The sequence below is a fragment of the Branchiostoma belcheri genome, unplaced genomic scaffold, assembly GCF_001625305.1.
Source record: "Branchiostoma belcheri isolate BF01 breed outbred unplaced genomic scaffold, Haploidv18h27 scaffold35, whole genome shotgun sequence".
Classification (NCBI taxonomy): Eukaryota; Metazoa; Chordata; class Leptocardii; order Amphioxiformes; family Branchiostomatidae; genus Branchiostoma; species Branchiostoma belcheri.
Window position 1 is genome coordinate 532714 of NW_017803965.1, and position 21364 is coordinate 554077.

The window sequence follows — 21364 nt, forward strand, 5'->3', positions numbered from 1 at the left end:
AGAAAGTTGTTGGAGCGCGAAACCTTCTCTCCGTGGCAAAACTCCCTCGGCAGCAAATCGTCCCTCGCGGCCGCATATTACTCGCGTCGCTCAGAGAAAAAATAACGCCGACGCCCAACAAGACTGCGAAGGAGGCTATTCTTTTAATGTCTTGATTGAGTTTCTCACTTCTCTGTACCTTTCTAGGTAAAGGTGTGGTTCCAGAACCGACGGATGAAGTGGAAGAGGACGAAGGGAGGAGCGGCCATGAGAGACAAGGAAGCTCTGAAGGAACTTCTGCCGCGTGACCCTGACCTTGAAGATGAGCCGCCATGTTTGAACGGAGACCATGTACACAACAGCTAGTACCCATAATATTCTTAAATCCCATAATACACCGCTTCGGCACACATTTTTGCCGTCCTCACCCACTAAAACATGTTGTTATTTTTTCGAAACTATTAAAACAATAGTCGTCTGTACCTGAATCCTATTACTTTTTACATCAGAACGGTGGATGGAGTTTTTTTAAAAACAAATCTTACAAATTTTCACTGATTTGAACGTAGTTTCATAATGTCCTTGGTTTCTCGCAGAATTCTGTAACGTTAGCTAGAACGTGTTCATTCCATGTAAATAGTAAATATAAGGTGTTGATGACAGCAGAGCTAATCATCAGTAATTGTAGTTTGTTTATGGAATATTTCAAGCGTTGTTCTCGTTATGTCACGTAATTTCACGTGAGATATATGGCAGGATTTCTGACAGTACATGTGCATCATATCATACATGTACTTCTTTTGACCGAGCATAGAATAGCTAATGTTGTACTGTAGTTTTCTTTTTACTGAATGGTTGGATAACAATTGAGCTCTTTTGACTTGTATGTTTTAATTAATCATTTGGCCTACAAGGCAGGAGAAATAAAATGAAATGTGAATTCGTTATCGGTGATAACAACACAACATGGAGAGAAGGAGGTAGAAAATTGCGTTCTAATCGTCCTAGTATTGCCCACATTTGTCAATACAATTCGTGGCATGTAGGTATCACTGGAGCTATGTGTGTGGCAAGTTTTATGAGCCCTGAATGTGATACCACACCAGCTGCCAATCGCAGACTATTTTCATTGATGCTGTCTTCCCGCCAAATTTTAGTTCCCACTGTCAATATGGCGGCTATATAAACATCGGTATGCTATATGTGTGGGAAGACTAGCTGTAACATTGCTAAGTATGCGTCAGGTGGGATCAGATTATGCTAGGCTTGTTAGCTATGATCCAGTCATCAAAACAACCAATTCTGTTGCTGTTCTTATCTAAATTCCCCTATCTAAATAAGCATTGCAATGTTCAAACTATTTCTATGAACTGCAAACGACTTTAAGAGTCGCGTTGGGTTCTTGAATGTTAACGTTCGCGGTTTTCAAAACACCGTACCTTTGTTGTACTCCGAAGGGCCGAAACCACTTGGAGGGAAAACAGCTGCCACATTGTAAATGGACCAGTGAAACCGTATCCATATAATGAGAATCGACCGTGTTGTTGTAACGTGGAAAACCTGTCAACAGCGGACTAAGAAAAATGCCGATTTGACCCTGTAACAAAGATAACCCACTCTCTACTGATCTTTCCAGTTTATGTTTCGCCTCAGCACCTGTCAGCATTTGTTTTCACCCATCTGTGTTCTACTGATACCAACTTGTTTAGTTACACATGGGGTACAGAGGCGTGTTTATTGTACTTTCTAATGTTGCATAGTTCGAGCGCTATGGACAATAATGCACTACTGTAAATACATGTTTTTGTGTATCAAAAATCCTTGGCGTGGTGTGTTCTTTTGACCATGATTTTACAGTGTTTAAGATGGAATATCCTCCGAACACCTGGTGTACTTTGAAGACAGAGGTCCCGACTCCCCCACAGAAGTTCACTTGACATCAAGATTTTTGTGGTTGGAGTTTCGTAGCTAGTCTGGGAACCTTAAGTGTTTTAGTCACACCCTTGCAAAGTCGTATCTGAAGTACTAGTACTAGTACCTCGGCTCCAAAAATCAATTTTACCATAGACACCCCCTCAGATACTTGCCTTACCTATATACCTTATCCCTTTGCCTGGTCGTTGTGGGTTGTCCATCTACCTTAGAAATGAGGATGGACATCTGTCTCCAGACCTCTCTGTCTTTTGCAGCGGTCAGCCTCTCGGACAGATTTTATATGGACGTCCAATCTGTGATGTTGTCCTGCCATATAGACTGAGCAAAAGTCTGGCCTGATGAGACAGACCCTAGCCTGGGTGCCTCCGTATTTTCCTCCCGCTCCCTACGGTGGTAGCCAGCGACATTAGGGGGCGAGTGGAAACTACGGAGGATGGCACCCAGGCTAATTAGTAATAGACCTCAGACTCGAACGCTCAGTATTTGTGCGTAAGCCACACCAATGGAGCAACTAGGTTGCCGATTGTCGTACACAGTAGACTTTAATATAATCTTCTTCCATACCATTCTCTACTATATATTTACACCCTACTAGTACTACTCTACATCTGTTAGCCTAGTTACTAAACCTGTTTTAGCTGTCGAGTCTCTTTAATTCAACTCAGCCGTTAAAATAGGTTTGGTAACCAGGGTATACAGCTGTACCTATAGACGCCACAGAACTGCACATTTTGCAGTTGACAGGGTTGACGTCCTATACAGTAATCAAAGATTTTTCAGGGCGACCTATCGCGTCTCTGGGCGTGCCTAGTTCTCAAGATCTCGATGGCGATCTAACCCAAACACAACACGGCTATAATTAAATCGGCCCAGTGATAAGGGATGAGCCATTGGTCGGGGCATGTCGACACCACATGTGCGGTGTGTGTGCCGTGCCCGGGAACCCGGCCAAACCGGAGAGAAACTCTCCCACGGTGTGCGTTGGGCAGGACCCCGCCGCGCCAAATCCCACCAAAAACATCAACTGGGAACGACGCGGAAGAAGAGCGAATGGGCTCCGTTTGATTCTCGCCGGCGAAAAAGTCTTGCGACCATGTGTGTGCCTCGTTCCGCACGCCCCTCGGCCCAAGAAAAACACGTTGACACTGAGTAATGGGGTTTGGATACACGATCCCGCCACACATGGCCGCGCCGGCTGCCGGTGGGAACGGAGTCGGGCCGGGTAGAGTCACGGGCCGGGGCGCTCCCCTGCCGGCACGACAGACCGACCAGGGTCCCCGTACCGCTTTGATCGCGAGCTCCCTCCATGTGGGGAGGCCATTTCATTCCATCTTACAAGGTTATCAAGTAAAAAAAACGAAAGTTCCTTTCCCAACCGAATGTGTGGTCCCGAAAGTGCACGTGGCCTGACTACCCCACCAGTGTTGTCGCCCAAGGGACATATTTGCCCCGAATCGTCGGATACAAATAACCTGATAGGAGAAGCCCTGGATCAACTTTTTATCGGTGTCCCAGTCTGTTTAGATTAAGATGGATTGGACAGCGTAAGGAGAGCCTGAACGTGTCAAAAACGGTATCTCAAATCTGATTTGGAAACGAAACTTATGAGATGAACGAGTTGCATACCTGGGTATAAACTTGCACTCTCTCTGGGACAGGCAGCAAAAAAAAATTACTGTAGAAATAGCGGAAAGAAAAGAATATCAATACCGACTATTGGCAATACGTCTCACCAAGGAGTGTCTAAAATTTAACCAATAACTCACGATGACCCAGTCACAATACCATTATTAATAGATTAATAACCAACGTTTTCTTTACGATGTCTTTTCGTGCCAGGACGAATCAAGACATATAGTAATAATAATGATAAGGGATGAGCCAAATGAAAAACTTAACCAAGGTCCAGTCACAGGTGTTTTCCATGTTTACCTTTACTTTTCCATGTTTACCATGAACAAAAAAAATATTATTTTTTGTTATCTCTTTGACCCTAATTTATAACATTTTAATAGAGTCAAGAGGACCATTGAAAACCCCCATTTTACTCCCCATTGAATAGTGGGTAAAACAGACACAGGGAAACGCTACCTAGCGGTTAGAAATATAATTACAGCAATGTGTAGTCTACCAGACTTCAGGAGTTGCTGTCAAAAATAGTAAAATACAATCAAAGGTTGACACGGTAATTCTAATGATGAACACAAAGGGAAAAATGAAAACAGAGCTAGAATCTTATGTTTTCATTTTTTTCTTTTGCTTGCTACAAACCACTAGTACAAGTACACAAACTTTCATGTTAACAGCATTATAAAACTCAATCTGTGATCTTACAGTGAAGTGACATGCACCTTTACACAAAAAGTTACGAAAGAAAAACAGCTAAGTTTTCATAACCATAGATTAAGGTGCTTCAACATGTACAGAAAAATGTACAACTTTTGTGACAGCCTAAAATATAAAAAAATGTTTAATCTAAATTTGTTGTAGAGGTTCATTAGTAACGTAAGATTACAGTTAGTAGAATATTCTTCAATCTGACTTGAAATGAAATAACTCAATAGAACATCTATTCCTCTACATAAACTCTAATTCTAAATCTTCTAACAGGTTACCTGGTAATAGAAAAAATAAAGATTTCTCTCACAGATACATACAGTAGAGAACTAGTAGACCTTCTGTCATGTTGACTCAATGTTGAATAATTTGCCATGACCAAAACAGTTGTGTCCCTCTCTGTCACACTGAAGGTTTTTTTTATATCCCTCACATGCACTATAGAAGAACACATCCAACCAAAACATTGTTCTGTATAAACATGTCAAAGCCCACCATAACATACGTAGTTTATGTAGGTCCTGATTCTATTGAGATCTAAGATTTTCCAATAATTGGTGAATTAAGACTAAGTATATATCAATATTTATTTCCTTGGTGCATTTTATTATAAAGAAATGTATAAAGTATATCTGCATGTTTTATGATACTCGTAAATTCCTTTGTTTCTTCTAAATATAATAAAGGAAGCCATTTTGAAAGCAAGCATCCATTTTGTTCATCCAATTTGTTGCTGCTGCATATCACATGTATGCTATTTCTGAGAAGTAGACAACCAATTTGTGTTAAATCTTTGGTGTATTTTTTAGGACAGACACAGAAGCTGTGAAACACAACAAAAAACATGCCAGTTTATACAATAGATAGCTGATGTTGACCTCTTTTATCTAACATGTGATGTGATCAACATCAAACACAGCAATTAAATTAAGTTGTGCTCTTCTATCATCTAGCACCGGTTGGTACCCAGTGTACAGATTTTACTGAAAACAAGACATAACATGTTCATAACATCAGTACAGTACTTAACAGGTTTAGTACATATCTTTTCTCTATCTCTCCAACAAAGGACATTGAAGCTCCTTGCTCCAACTATACATATTTCAGACAACTGAAATGTGTCCTTGAAAAAGATGCCACACACAGCGCCATATGTAGAAGTTTTTTCTTGATTATTAACATTTGACACAAATGAACCACTGACACTCAATGTACTTCCTGTCCTGACAGAAAACCTTGTTTCCTTTTCATGTGCCATCAAAGTTTTCTTCATCCTCATCGTCCCTGTTTTCCTCATCATCCTCCCCCTTGATGACTTCCAGGTCCCTGCAGAACCACCCGATTGTCCGTTTCTTTCCCACCGAGAAGCCCGAGCCGTGGACGGCGTACGGTAGCGATACGGAGCTCACCGTCGCAAACGGACCGTCGTGTCCCTCAAACCTCTTGAAGCTGTACTTTTTGACGGTGTCGTTCATGATACTTGGAATGTCAGTGAAACTGTGAGCGTAGTCCTGCTGGAGACGGTAGTGAATCCCCGTGGCGGGGAAGTTGTTGGGATTTTCCGTGTTCCGCTTCAGGGTGCCGTCTTCGAAGTTGAAGATGTAAGGCTGTTGGTAGTACGCGCTGGAGCGGATGCACACCTTGGAGTTGTCGACAAACGTGAAGACTTCCTCGTCTGAGTCTTCATACTCGGTTTCCATGCAGATCCAGTCGTCTTCTCTCGGGAAGTACGACTGTACGCGGAGAGTCCACTGCGTGTCAAGGGCAAGGTGGAACTCGTGTCCGCCATCAAGGTCACTCTGCATGGTCGTGATGTTTCCCATGTGCTTGACGACCTTGGCCAAGACCAACTCGTTGTTGCAAATTGTCATCGTTGGGGAGAGCTCTATGTGTGGGTATGGTGCACTGACGGAGGACCACATATTTCTAGACAGGTCTAAGCAGTCCATGGTCTCCCCTTGTGTGTCACTGCCACCCAGAACGTACAGTTTCTCGTCTAATACTATCGAGCCGTGCATGCATCGCGAATGCGGCATGTTGGGTAGCCTATGCCACTTGTCTTTGGGAAAGTCATAGCAGAAGGCCTGATTGGAGGGAATGCCAGTGCCACTGTCTGTAGATGGCATTCCCACGCACCCACCCGTGACGTACAACTTTGAACCATGTACGGCCACACTCATGTACCCCATAATGTCTGCAGGAAGGTCTGTTACATGATATGTCTTACTGTTATCAGGATCAACTAACAGGACTTGTCCTAGGGGCACCTGGGGGTCAGTTTCATCCTCTTCTTTCCACATGTGGAGCGGAGTCGGGATGGTTCGCCAGCCACCAACAAGGACCAGTACATCATCAGACTTTCCCTCGCGAAGCGTCACTTCTTCGGTGTCGATTACAACCCCCTCTAGTTCTTTTACCTGCATCTCCTGTGCAGATTTCATCATCTCAGAACATTTTCTGCATTCCTTCACCAAGGTGTTGGCTTGAGCTTTCTTCAAAGCACTTGTCTTGACACTTTGTAATCGTACGGCAGTGAGGATGTCAGGCAGTGCCTCCTTCCGTTGTTCCAAGTCGTGCTCTACCCACTTCAAGACCGTGTCAAGGACATCGTCTTCACTGTTGACCTTGAGGTTGTTGTCCTTCAGGAGGCCCAGTAACTCTGTCTGTGTGAGGTCGTTGATCTCTTCATGGGTAGTTACCTGCAAAAATGTTGACATTGATTTACTTACCTACATTGAGCTAAAATGGTGAGGCCTAGGAAAAAATGTTGTCTTTCCTGTTTCAGTCTTGAAATAATTAGGTCGGTAGGTTATTAGACTTTGCCAATCTCTATTGATCCAACTAATACAATACAGTTTAACAAATAAGAACTTGCATGAGCCTGAGGACACTTATATTTTCAATGTCAATGTTGGAAAACCGTTTCATCACTCGGGTCAGATCATGGAGCTAGAAAAGGTCGATCAGCTTGAAATATTTATGTCCCTTGGCAAATAACTATTGGATGGGAAGCTACTAAAAATTCCACTTTCAACCTACCTTGGTGAAATCTTGAAGTGCCATGTCCCATGCCTTCTTCTTCAACGTCTCCAGATTGTACAGGTCAGCAAGACGAAGTACCCCTAGACAGTTGGAGGGGTCCAAGTTTTTCTCAATGACCTCAATACAGTACTTCTGTACATCTTCAAAGTGTAACATGTGTGCTGCCTGTAGTATATCCTGTACATTCTCTTTTCCAATGTCAATTTCTCCTGTGTAGATGAAGTCTAACAGTTTGGAGAAAGATATGGAGTCTACGCCCAGGATTTTAATGACTCTCGAGTCACCTTCTACCAGCTTGCTTGACAGCATAGCCTTGAAGTACGGTGTGGAAGCCAAGACAGCGCGATGGCAGGGGAATTCTCTCCCTTCTATTTCAACAACAACGTCCAGGAATTCTCCGCTCTTCCGTTGGCTGTTCAGCTCTTCTAGAACCTATGGTGGTAGCAAGCAAAAGCTACACATGGTATCTCATTGTACAGAATGTTTCATTTGAATAAGTTATTATTCTGTTGCTACCTTTCAGTTAATTATACGGTTGATTAACTTATGTTATCATATTTATTTTTGGAATTATGATTATTTTGACATTATGTTGTATTCAGTTATTTTATTTATTTAAACCTTTGTCAATTTTGTTGGCACCTTTGTTGTAAATGTACAAAATTGGATTATGTTTAAATTATTTTGTTTTTCTTTGTTGACCTCTCCTATCAATTTTGAATTACCTTATTGTTTTTTCAATTTCCATAACATTATACCATTTGTACAAATATCAGGTCATTGGCCAGAGCAGAGGTTAGTTTTTCAACAAGAAGAAGAGGAAGAGGAAACTGAGCAAAAACAATGTTTTCCTTCAGTAAACATAACATTAACAAACAAACATACTTGCATCTCTCGCTGGTAGTTTCGGAAGTGCCGCCCGCCCGCGTTGTCGCCGGACTTGGTACTATTGCTGCCCTGCGATTCGCCGTCGGTGAAGTAGTCGTCACCGTAATCATCGTATCCCCAGTCGTGATCGTCCGAGCCGTAGTCATCGTAATCATCATAGTCGTCCAGATAGTCTCCCCAAAACATCATGGCTGCGCAATCTGTCGATGATTTCTTAGTCCTGAAACAACATATGCTATTATTATTATTATAAAAGATGACACAGGGCAAATGTCGACTATTTCCTTCGTCATCTTTTTATTATTACCGAAGGAAAACAAATAGTTTTTGCTCTGTTTCTTCTTCTTCTCCAAACCATTAAGGCATAAGGTCAATGACCTGAACTAGACGTCTGTCACCATGGTAACTAGTGTTGGGTTACATTATGTTGCAATTCTATAGCAGGAGGGATTTAGACAGGGGATTTAGACTACTGTCAGTGACTCACCTGGAGCATCATTATAAAAGTATCAGCTAGTAGACGAAACATACCACTTGACAAGAAGAGGACGGTTCTATAGTATTGAACTGACAAACGGATGTGCCGGGAGAAACAAATCATGTTGTTGATAGTAATGAGAAATCTATACATAACACACCCACATGCAACTGAACAAGCAAATGTCATCTCGAAATCCCATTTTCAGCAAGCCGCCCCCCTCCCCAAAATATTCTCCCGCCATATGCAAGTCTAAACTTACAGTTAGGAGTGCTACCATACTCTGGCCTTTTAAAGGATGTTACAACTTCCACAACATACTTAAAAACATCAACTATTTCAAACAGAAGAAGAAACACAGTATACGCCTCGCTAACTACGCTACCAAGATGTTAAAACATCCTACCTTTCAAGTCTTCAGCATTCGAAGTGCAGTGGTAAAGTCTACCGCAGAGGTCAAAGGGTGACATCATATGTCAAAGGTCAACATTGGCTACCTGATTACCCAACACGTGTCATGTTAGGCAAACGCACAGTATAAGGAGAGACTGCAAATGTAATGTGACAACAAAGAACGCTTAGCCTGGGTGCCATCCTCCGTAGTTTTTGCCCACTTCCTAACGTCGCTGCTAAAGCGGATCCTTGTCTTCATATTCATCTGCCATCCACGTTCTGGCATGGCAACTGACATCTTTGTCCACTTTCAGCATGTTTGACCAGTGTCAGAGGGGAACAATTTTTTTTTCCAAAGTCAAGCAAAAATTAATGCGAGCACAGATTTCATCCATAAAAATCACTTGTTGTGGCCTTATGTTGTGGCCTAATCTGTATTCCCCGAGGGATTTTTTTCAATCAGCTTGTTGCACTCTTAGTGCATTAATAAGAATAAAATCCATACATTATTATTGTTGTTGCATTACAGATGGCTTGACTTTTACAGCTGCCATCCCTCAAGTATTTCATTCAATCCAATTTACCAACCTGTTAGATTTGGCCCTTCAAAATCAAATATTTGTACCCTTCCACAAATTCTAATAAACATCAAAATGTAGCAAACAACTATGAAGTACAGACAAGAACAACATTGGTGACATCTTCCAAATTTTTATTACAAAACATGATATGCAAAAAGCCGAGCCCAATACCAAGCACCCAGATATATCATTCCAAAATAGATATGGCCTAATTCACAGACACTGACTGCTATATATACTACTTAAGTCAATTTTACATTTGCAATCGCCCGGCTAGAGTGTTTCAACATATTTTATAAGGCAACTACATTGTATGATGTGTAAATGTATTTTTTCTTTCATGTGACATACACTTGAAAACTGAAAATATGGTAATATTTACTGGCAAAAATCAATGTATAGAATTCTTATTGTGTTAAAGACATGATTGTACTGCACATAAAATAGCTGTTTTATACATGAACAAGGAAAGAGTTTCCAGTACACTTTGTTCTCGAAACTACCTTTAATTTGGAACTTCTTTTATGAGTATACCTATAAGCTTTCCGATTTACCATGCTGACAAGTACAAGTCAAGTCACTACGTTCAATCTCTAAGCAGATGTTGGGAAAATTGTATTCTTCTCTATTCTTCTGATAGAACTGTGTGTTATAAAAATGGGACAGCAAGAACATCCAGAATACCTGTGGCCACAGTCTCAAGTTGTTTCTTTTTTGTGCATCCATTGAAGATGGGCAATACAGCCCTTGTCCATAGTTTCTACCTTCTTACAATAGCATGTAACTAGCCATTTACTTCAACACTCACTCGAAAAATATCTATCAATAAGAAAGCTACATGTACTTGTTCATTTTACTGGCTTTTTTTATAACTATATTTCTAGTCTTACATCCATCATCACACCATAAAAACATAAGAAATAAAAGTAGATCCCATGCCCAAAATAATTCACTTATAGACAAAGGACACTGAAACAAATATACATCCACCATAATTGTTTACCATAACTCAATATACTCATGGGTATTTACAGTGTTAAAAAAGACAGCCAACATCTAGAAATGTTGCAAGCTTAGATAAACAATTTGATTGTCAATAATGAAGTGAAAACTCTTGGATACTGCAAACATTGTTTGTGTAAAGGAACTTATGATGTCAGGCAAAAAACTTTCCTTGCCAGATTTGCTTTGTATATGATATACATGTATATATATGACAATCTTGTATGCTTTATCGATCAGGCCATACATGCAAAAAATACTGACTAGCATTAGAATCAATATCAAAAACTATATAAGCAACATTTCAAATGTTTCTCTTTTGCTTTGCAAATAGTTTCAGTAGCTTAGAACATGGCAAAATAAACACAACAGCATATCTTCACTATGTGTTCCCTAAGGCTTCATATTGTCTTAATTTTACAAGTTTTCACATTTTTTACTTTTTTTCTGTCCTTGTGCTATATTGTACGTATCAGGTTTTTATGTAATGATATATTGAACACAACTAAAATACAATTAAAGAGAAAGTTGAGAAATTACCGAGTATTGTGCACATTCGAGAAATGTGAGAGAGATTAGAAAGAAAGGCAAATAGCTGAGTATAAGGTCAGCAAGGAATACTGTAGGTCAGTCACATCTACATGTACATGTAGCCAGAAGTCACTCACAGAATGCAGCAGAAAATAATTTTTCTTTTTAAATCAATCACTTTTTGAACTGCTTGATTCAAATGTCTGTTTTGTGACAAAAAAAACTATTTTATCAATATTCTGGTTTAACGATTTTTGACTGAGGGCCAATAGCATTTTTGTGACCATGGAGGTTCTATTGTTAACGTTACATAGTGACAGCACCAAATGATTTTCTTATCTACACATAAGGCAAGTCTTCAAGGCAGCTGTTTGTTTCTTCAAGGCTTTCTTTGTTTCAATCTTTCTCAATACCTCCGGTCCTGAAGATAGAAGTTGCATAAGTGCATTCATATTGACATCTACCACTGCAGCTGGTAATTTTTTCTTTTGAAACCGTCTCATGTCTGTCATTGATCAAAGATTGTTTCTCATTTTTTTTCTTCAGTATACTCTCTTTTCAAGTTATGCTTTGCTGCGGAACCCTAGTAAGAGGATGAAACTTTTGTCTCTTTTTTGCATATTTTTCCTTCTAGACTTAGAACCGTTTGCTATAGTGTTTTCTTCAGATGAACCATTCTTTCTTCTTGCCAACGTCACTCCCAGTGTGGCGTGGGTCCCCAGCCACCACGGCTGTGTCAGGATCGTCGGCCTGGTCTGCCCCTTTAGCTTCGTTGGTATTATACGATCCCTTGTGTCGGAAGGCATAGCGAGCGAGCATACACAGGAGAACCAGGAGCACGAAAATCAGCACCGCCACAACGCCTGGACAGCGATGTTCGAGGTGAGAAAGACAGATTAAATCACTTAAATCATTACAATTAACAGATTCTTAACTACAAATACAATCAACAGTATCTAGAATTGCATTGTGCCACTTTTTCAATGGGATTTCTTTTACAAATGGACTGTGAAATTGCTACGGTAATATACCACTGTAAATCAAATAAAAAATGATCTAAAAAACTTCAAAAAGTACACTACTTTAAAATCACATGAAAATGCAGCACAACTGTCTTGCGTATGGTGGGGAATTAATAATAGAGGTGGCAGAAGTTTACGACGACAAAGAATTCCTGTCCCGTGACTCTTCCTACGTCTCTGTCTCGTTGGTGTCATACTTTCCCCGCTGGTGACGGTACACCTGTCGACCCATCAAGAATAGCAGGACAGACACTGCTACAATCATCACTGCGACCATGCCTGTTTGGGGACGTTGTAAGTTACAGTCAGTGGGATGGAAACAAACTTCAGCCATGGCTGAAAATGCTAATAACATGAGTTTTCAGATAAATTTCTTCTCTTGTTAAAATGATTTTGGACATTTAACTTTTGCTTTCTACATTTTAAAATTTCATCAACTGGCCTTGATGGCAGTATCAGTCATTTTCTTAATGGAAAGCCATGGCCACAAATGTATAATAACATGACTTTTCAGATAAATTTCTTCTCTTGTTCAATTCATTTTGGACATGAAACTTCTGCTTTCTACATTTTGAAATTTGATCAACTGGCAAAACCATTCATTTCTTAATAGAAGTTTAATAATTCACAATATGAACTGATTTCAAAACTGCAGTTACAAGATTACCCACAAGAGGGCACTTCTGTGCTGTTAAGCACAGACATGGATTTTTAACTTAAAAATGTCAGTGAAGGCCTAGAGATCATGAAAAGAAAAATTGCCACCATTTTATTGTGTCATTATGATATGATATCTGATCCCTCATGTAAGCATTTCTTTGGGTGAGTGATGTTACTTTGTTAGTGTTCGGTGCTAGTTTTGCATGCCTTACAAGCAAAGTGTGTGTTTCTGTGGGTTAGTGAAATGTTTGTTAGAAAAATGTTTCTGTGCAAGTGGATTGATGCTTTCTACATGCACTGTGTATGATACAAATATTATGGCAGGCTGTGTTGAGTTGAAGCATGCATTTAAAAGCCATGCTGTAGATAGAGATATGTTTGCCAAAAGTTCTTAAGTCCATGCAAAGGAAAGGATGGCACCAATATTGCATTGTGAGTTTGTGTGTCTTCTATCATTTATTTACTACTGCCACCAAGTGAATTACAGGTCAGAATGTGTCAACAACATATTAGACCAATACAAGCATATTCCACAAATGACTGAATGTCTTTCTGCACATTACTAACAACTTTTTTTGTTAGTAATGTTTTTTTGTTTTTTTGTTAGGGACATTTTAGAAAATGATATTCCTTGTTTGGCCAACATCATAAACATCAGATACACATTCAGTCATTGGTGAAGATGAGAAACCTTATACCCAATCAGCACCACCGAGACATGGATGTCACTGTTGCTAGGCAACAGCATCCTACCTATCAAGATTCTCCAATCAGTGTCGTCCAGAGGAGACATCTGGGCAGAGCGCACCCATCCGTAGTCCCTAAGTCCTATATTGGTGTTTTCAACATTGGTAAGTATCTAGCTAACATGTTAACAAATATACTTATCTCCACCATTGCATGAATACTGGCCTGGTATCTTGGGATGCTGTGCACCCCTTTTATGAACAGATGGACTGTTCCGTCAACATTGCATGATGCAAACTGGGCCAGGACACTTGATTCAGGAGGGAGGAAGGCAAGAGGTAGAATGTGGCATAAAATGGAGGGATGAAAGATTTAGAAATTTGTGTTGGTGCTACAGATTTAGAGTTCGGATCAGGGAATCATTTTAAAGCTTTAGGGAAAATCAAAGAAAGGTTCAAATAAATGACAGCTGAAATCTGTCTGAGTAAAGAAGAAATACTACTAGTACTATCACTGAGAGCAAGGTTTAACAGAGGTTTAGCAAACCACTACCGGTAAATCACCAGATGTACTGACTACAAAATATAGAATAAAAAGAAACCATCGAAAGGTCAGTTAAACAATACAGCCAGGTAGAAGCAGTTAAGAGAAGAATAACTCTTTGCCATCCTCTGATCTGGATCAAGTGTCCATGTGGATATGTTTTTACCTGCAATTAAATTGCCAGTAGTTGACACCACTCGAGCAGTTGGTTCCGTTTGGCTGTAAAACGGGCTGCCTATGGGTGGGGGTGGGGGGCATTCAGAGTAAGACCAGCATAAATGTCAATGGTACTAGGGTAGAGTCCAACAAATGTGTGTAACCAAACTAGAGTCTTCGTGATAAAATTTCACAGAAATTTTGTGTTTTAATATGCAGAAATATAATATATTTCTGGAGTGAATGGCAACCAAACTGATCCAGGTTTTTTGAACACCTACATTTTGCAAAAAGAAACCACTATCTGAAAGTAGATTCTCCGTTTGGAAACACAATGGAAAAACTCTACCCCAGCTTTCAGGTATTGTACAAATTCTCTGCTACATTCCCCTACCTCCTATGACAGCAGCATCACTGGAGTTAGAGGCTCTTTCACCAACAACATCAGGCATTATGGGCGCCTCCGTTGTTAACATACCCTCGGCCAGTGTGCTTTCATAGATATCCGCTGAGGGAGGGGGGCGGACAGGAGACGGAATGGGAGAAAGAGAAAGGTGGAGAAAGAAGAAGGGAGAATGAAAATGTCAGAAAATGATCAGAGGAATGTATCGAGGAATCTAGATGAAAAAAATGATGGGAAGTTTACGAGGTCTTTATAAAAAGAGGCATAAATGTCTTTGAGAATGAAAATGGATAATATCCACAGTAGTATGAAAGCCAACACCAAGTATGAAAAATTGGAATGACAAAGTACAAAATATGAACCATGCAACAGTATATATAGATCAGATGGAGTGAACAGCGGGATTCAATTTTTTTACACAATTTTTGTACAAAAGTTAAAAGTTTCAAAAGATAGTCTTTCCAGTTTCCACATGTTTTATAATCAAATTTCTTTTTGTGCAAGACATGCAAATACATGTAATACTTTCTAAACAGACAAGAAACATTTTCTGACTTTTAAATCAAATACAAACTTCATAAACCCAATATAGGAAATATAGGAACAATGCACATACATGTAATTCATTAATTAAAAAGTACACTGGAATCTAGAATACAGTGTACATTGAAATCATTATCACCACATTGAAAAAACATTTTCTTTATTTTCTCATATCACATATTCAGGCAGCAGCTGTATACCTATCTCCTTCCTTAACATCTGCTTGGAAAGTAGTTATAGGCATGACCTCCATGGAGGCTCAGAAACCAGTGAACATGACTTACCTTGCGCAGTAGGCCAGGGTTCCACAGTTCTTGGCGGCATGATGACAGGCTCTATTCCACAGGATGAACGAGTTAAACTGTCGGCAGGGACTGCTCGTACGGTACCTCCCCTTTGGAACTCTATGTTCTGCTTGTCCAGGAAGTAAAACTTGAGAGGGAAGACGTCATTGAACATAACCCGGGAGATACAACCCTTGAAACCTTTGTTGGACGGCGTATGTCCTAGAAAAGGAACAGTAGAGTAACAGTCAGACTAGTGAAGCTAAACATGTAATACCAGTAACATACTGTATAATGTGACATCGGAGGTGCATCGATATTGACCCAGCCATCAGACTGCAGTGAATGGCATCACGCGGTCAAGGTTGACCTAGCGAGAGGACAGGCAAAACGCCACAGGCAGCTGTCAAAGTACAGAGACAAAGTACCAGAAGCGGAAAGAGAAACCACAAGCACAAAATAGCTTATCTTTCATGTGTCCCAAGTAACGTTAGTACTGTGGTCAGGACTGCCACTCAAATGTAGGGCTCATTAGCCACATTAGACCCTGCACACAGCCACAGTCCTAGAGTGATCTCTCGAGATGGAAGGATGCCTACTACTAGTACTGTAAAATTACTACTACTACAATGTACTACTAGAAGGCTCAGGAACTACATCAAAATCATATGGCTGAGGAACAGTACAAGAAACTGAGTACAAATAGAAGTGATGAGCCACCAGAAAAAAGGGTGTTACAAGTCATATGTCATAGTCATAGAGATTGGCAAGGAAAATGTGGTAAATATTGCAAGTAATACTTCCAAATAAGATTAAAATCTAAGAATTTACAAGTTTTAGGTAATAGACTTACCCCAGTCTTCTCAGTCAAAAGTAGCAATGAAAATAAAGAAATGGAAGAAAACAAAAAGAAATGAAAAAAAATGTGTACATACAAAGAAATAGAGTGACTATCTGCTATTGTCTATAATGTATATTGTAAGAATTTTTTTCAAACTTTTGAATTTGATAGATATCCAGTGTAGATCAGAGTAATCTCCAAGCAGATCCTATGGTGGCAAGGCAGTATCCGATAAGGCAAAACAATGTCCTTTATTAGCCTGTGAGTGGTTAATGTAAATGTATTACTGGGTAACTGCTTGGCCAATTGGATACTGCCTTGCCACCATAGGATCTGCTTGGAGATAAGAGTAGAGAACTTAGAATCTTCAGCCACGTAGGATTGGGAATTATCCCTTTAATCACATCCCATTGAAATAATACCTTCCTCCATACAGTATGCCACTGCAGGGGTTTTTCTGAACAGGGGAACAAGGGCGCTGCGCCCTCATGTAACAAACCAGCGCCCTCATATCAATTTTCAGATTGAAGCCTAAGTTTTTTTCAAAATCATCTTTTTCCAGTAAAAATACAAAAACAACCCCACATAACAATACATTCTAGCATTACAAACTATGTTACTCTCATAAAAAATCCAAAATCTTACCAAAATCTTATCTAAGAGTTCAAATTTCCCCCCCTCAAGTAGCCTCAAAATGTCCCATTTCAACTTCAAATTTTCAAAGGCTTCACAGAGTGGCAGGGGGGATACCCCCCTTCCGCACCAACCCCCCCTCAGTCGCTTCGCTCCCTCGCCGTGATACTGCTCCCTCATGCCAAATTTTTCTAGAAAAACCCCTGCACTGTGGCAAGGTATGTAGTATGTACAGATGTACATGTATGATATCACTGATATAACATGATGACTTTACATACAGGTTGGTCATGAGTGGCACAAACAATCAACTTTGACATCAAGCTTGCAACAAAATGTGTTTTGACATGCCTGTGCTTTCCACTTGAGCATAAAAATCAGAAATAGAGAGCTGCAATCCATAATAATGGAAATACGGTTAGACTTGGTTTAATATACGTAATGATTTACAACGTATACCGGGGTATACATGTATGATACAAAAAGGAAATGACTTTTAGAGTATTAAAAAAAACAAACCAGACAAACCTTCTCATTCAGAGAACAGCCTCTCACAGATGTGCTCTAAATATTTCCTCAGTTTGGCCAAATATAGTAGACTTGACCCCAGGTTATAGTAGTCAGGCTCATGGCTTTTACAGCTGTTAGGAACTGACCATTGGCAAGTAGGGAAGTTTCTTTTCTTCATACAAAGTTGTACAGCTTTGAAAGCTTATTCTTGGTCATTTGTGGTAACTCTGAGGTGCAAAGCAGTTCCTAGAATTAGAATTCTTTCTTCTTGAAGAAATAGACACCTTCAGTCTCTTTTATTCACGAGACCTTTAAAGACTTTCTCTAACAACTATCCTGCCACCCCCTTCCTTAGAGAGAATGCGTGAACCAGACCAAATAACAAATCCTGACAACTATATACATATGTTATCTGTGAACGACAAGACTTCCTAAACACATGATATTTCAATCATTTGAATTACAATATGAGTGAACAGCAAGTTTCCACAGGACAAACAAGAGAATTTTTGCCAACTTCATAAATGGTGAATTTGGAGAATGAATTGAACAACACTGATCTCAATAAAGTACGCTAAAAGTATTGTCACATCTACATTAAACAAAACATAATTCAATGAGATTAATCAATCAAAATTAATTTTTACATCAGTTGCGAATGAAAGCGAAAAGCAACTGTTACAGTCTACCTCAAAATGGGGTATACAGGGTTTAATATTTTATGTTTTTATTAGCTTCGGTTTTGGCTGGCCAAAAGTAATTACTTGGCCCAAATTTCCTATATGCTTGGAAGGGAAAAAGTTTGAAAGGTATCTGAATTCAAAGGAAGTCATTTGATTCGAAAAGACTTTGCTCAGTTAAATTTCTGGACATCTGGGTAAAGTTAAATACTTCCCCAGGCATTTTCTCAGCAAGAAACCTTTCTAACTTCTTCCTTACCAGGGAAATTTGGACTAAGTAATTACCAGCCTGAAACTACAAAAGAACGGGAAATTGGGACTAAGGCCCAATTTACACGTGCATCGTTTATATGTGTTGAGCGTAAAACGACGCGAGCGCGCGCGCGATGCGGCACTGCGCGTTTTGGAGGTGCAACAAGAAAACCGCCGCGCGATGCTGTGCTTCTGTGGCGGAGGTTGTTTATACGATAAAAAAATCTGTCACACAAAATGCGCAGTGCCGCACCGCGCGCGCGCTCGCGTCGTTTTACGCTCAACACATATAAACGACTCACGTGTAAATCGGGCCTAAGTAATTACCAGCCTGAAACTACAAAAGAACTTACAGTATGATTAGATGGCAGAAAGCAATGAACTACTACTAGTATTTGATCTAACTATATTCTAAGGTTTGGTTCATGATTTTGGATTGGTGCAAAACAACTATAATAACTTTAATCCCTTTGGTGGTTGTTATCAAGACAAAAGTTAGAAAAGCAAGGATATCCCATGGACTGTCGATCACCACTCCACTCCATGTGCAGAAAGCACATCCTGGAAAGAACAGCTGTCTACATGCAAAGGGTCCCTATGGCTGGTGGGTGGATGACTTCATCCTCTAACAATGAAACAATGCAAGAAGATGGCCAAGAAAAAGTACTGCTAAGCAGAAGAAAAGGTCACTGAAAAACATGTTTCTGGAAAAATCATCAGTGAAGCTATGAACATATGACTCAAATGCTGACAAGTCATACTGATCACCACAGGTCAGCTACAGAAATTTCATATTTTTCCCTTGGTAACTCTGCCTTTGGTGTTGGTATTTATTGGCCATCTGTGATAGCTGGCAAAGGCTGTCTGTGTGCCCATATAAAGTATCATTGGCAAAATGGAAAAGTCTGATATTGCATCCCTTAGGACAACATCGGTAAAAAGGATCAAATCTTGCTGTTTATACATTAGTCATTTCTAAATTAGCGTGTTTGGTTATACATATTTGTTTTATGCATACCCACAGTTCCAAAAAATTCTAATAAATATGTGTACATAGTCTGTTGCCTTTTAACTTCTGCTCGTTTTTAAAGAGCCCAAGGCACATACATGTCATACATGCAACTTGGTACTTGTAACATGTTCCCTGGACCAAAGTTAGAAGCATCAGTAAAGCTGCTATAATAATAGTGGGATGTTTTGTCTGAAAAAATAATCCTTACTGAAAAGAAACAAGGAAAGAGTCCCGAGAGGTAGCATTACTTCCACACAGGATGCTCCTGGGATCACACTTGTTCTATCTTATCAGACCAGGGGACTGTGAATGTGTGATGCAGGAAGTTCAACGTCAAGAGATAAGTCCAGGCTGGAGGTCAATGTCTTAGCAAAACTTTCCATTCAGACACCATCATCCATTAATGGATCTAATAGTAAAACTCCTTGGGATGATCAACAGTTACTCAAACTTGTCAGGTTACAAAGTTACAAGTTAATTTGTACAAAATCATGGCTCAACTTTTGGCTGCACCAATATCCAATCACTAATGAACAAGCCCTTGTATTGTATGAGCAATCCTACATTCTGTAATATCACATTATTATAGAGTGCAGTTTCACTGTTTGGGCCACTCTTAATTTGATAGACACCTCTGGTCAATGCTGGCTGTGACTCAATTTTATCTGCCACTGAGTGATTTTCCATGTCACCTTGGAAGCTAACGTTTAATAGACCTGCAAGCAGAATTTTGTCTTGATAATGTTACTATTGTAACAGTTGCAAAATTGTTTTAGATCATACATTGTGGCACTAACATCTTCAATATTACACAAATATACTGCACACAGTATATTTTGTTCAGTGCTTTTGCAAAAGCTTCTGTCATCAGGATAAGATCAACTTGTCAGACCATTGGGAAAACAGCTGTTCCTTCTTCTTCAGTTTCTGTCCATTGTTTCTTGTAAAAAGAAACACTTGACCGGGACTCTGTTGAAAGGAGACCTTTCAGCAATAGACAAATCATGGGACACATATTCTAGCAATGCATGTTAGAGTACTTTTATAGACATACAACATGTATCAGTGTCAGTCATACATGTACATGCTTGTTTGGCCATACCTACTGCTCAATATGGTGACAACAGCTAGCAACATGTCTCGTTTTCTTTCCTCCTTCAGATCTTTCATCTCAAAACTCTAAACAAACACCATGAACATGAAGAAAACAGAGGCCATATACTCACCAAGAGAAACAGAAAGATGACAGGAAAATGTCCTTAGAAGGAGGTTTTTGAGAGTGACACTGCCACTGGTACCAACCTTGGGACAGATGCCCAGAGAACTGTCATCTGATCTGACTTTACCAGTGCCAGCATGTGGCCTTCTTCATAATGCAGACCATACCATACTCTTGACAGATTAGGGGTGTGCAAAGTGATAACTGACATGATTTCAAACATAAGAACCATTTTTACACTCTAGTATGTAATGATGATATGAATATTAATAGCTTTTTAAAAGAAAATTTATATATTTTCGGCTACTTGTACAAAATTTGTCTGTTTAAAAAAATGTCTCCCCCACATTGTCAAAAGAATGTAATTACCTAAGACAGACTTTACTGCTCTGCTCAGTTTGATACTACCAAGGGAGGGGCCAGGGGTTATCCGTTGTACGTAGAAAACAGGTATACTAATAAGTAGATTTTAGTAGATAAGGATTTGAGAAGACCTATCAAAAATTAAAACTTTTGAATGGGCTATGTTGCATGTTTTGTTTAAGTTTGAAGCTATGGCTGAACATTACAGTAGAGGGACAAAACATCCCCTCTCCTAGGAAGTAATGGACTTTCCCTTGTCAGGATAACACACAGGAAGAGAAGCAAAGGCAGCACCCTTCTTGGGGAGGCCATGGTTATTACACACCAGGTATGTGATTGGGTTTCTCAATACAAGACAACTGTTCTGTTCAGCTGGGGGTTTTTTATCTC

General features: G+C 39.8%; 3 protein-coding genes and 1 pseudogene across 5 annotated transcripts in view; 1 reads left to right on the forward strand and 3 right to left on the reverse strand.

The window, feature by feature from the left end:
• Positions 1-1384, forward strand: part of LOC109475891 (homeobox protein MOX-1-like) — a 15580-nt gene extending 14196 nt beyond the window's left edge. The window contains exon 3 of the mRNA XM_019776708.1: positions 187-1384. Within this exon, the coding sequence (XP_019632267.1) occupies positions 187-345 (159 nt within the window). The 3' untranslated portion in view covers positions 346-1384. The remainder of the gene's footprint in view (positions 1-186) is intronic.
• A 1337-nt stretch (positions 1385-2721) lies between these two features.
• LOC109475755 lies at positions 2722-3222 on the reverse strand (annotated as a pseudogene).
• Positions 3223-5226: 2004 nt separating this feature from the next.
• On the reverse strand, positions 5227-9178 carry LOC109475884 (kelch-like protein 38). The gene is made up of 4 exons (XM_019776699.1): positions 9066-9178; positions 8179-8401; positions 7291-7725; positions 5227-6950 (listed from the first exon to the last, which is right to left on the reverse strand). The coding sequence occupies exons 2-4, from the start codon at positions 8368-8370 to the stop codon at positions 5499-5501; spliced, it is 2079 nt and encodes a 692-aa protein (XP_019632258.1). The 5' UTR covers positions 8371-8401; positions 9066-9178; the 3' UTR covers positions 5227-5498.
• A 569-nt stretch (positions 9179-9747) lies between these two features.
• Positions 9748-21364, reverse strand: part of LOC109475841 (contactin-associated protein-like 2) — a 36500-nt gene continuing 24883 nt past the window's right edge. Inside the window, exons 21-23 of one of the 3 annotated variants that reach the window (XM_019776641.1) lie at positions 15465-15686; positions 13602-13676; positions 9748-12467 (exon numbers count right to left, since the gene is read on the reverse strand). In XM_019776641.1, coding sequence (XP_019632200.1) covers positions 12358-12467; positions 13602-13676; positions 15465-15686 — 407 coding nt within the window. In that variant the 3' untranslated portion in view covers positions 9748-12357. Of the gene's footprint in view, positions 12468-13601; positions 13677-14244; positions 14314-14628; positions 14743-15464; positions 15687-21364 lie in introns of all 3 variants that reach the window. The other 2 variants (XM_019776640.1, XM_019776639.1) reach the window with 2 other exon arrangements.

Excerpts from the sequence above, each read along its gene's own strand:
- LOC109475884 (XM_019776699.1), bottom strand. The coding sequence starts at position 8,370 with ATGATGTTTTGGGGAGACTATCTGGACGACTATGATGATTACGATGAC. Across the intron at positions 7,726-8,178 it reads ACTACCAGCGAGAGATGCAA|GTTCTAGAAGAGCTGAACAG; the intron begins GTATGTTTGTTT and ends CTACCACCATAG. Across the intron at positions 6,951-7,290 it reads CACTTCAAGATTTCACCAAG|GTAACTACCCATGAAGAGAT; the intron begins GTAGGTTGAAAG and ends ACATTTTTGCAG.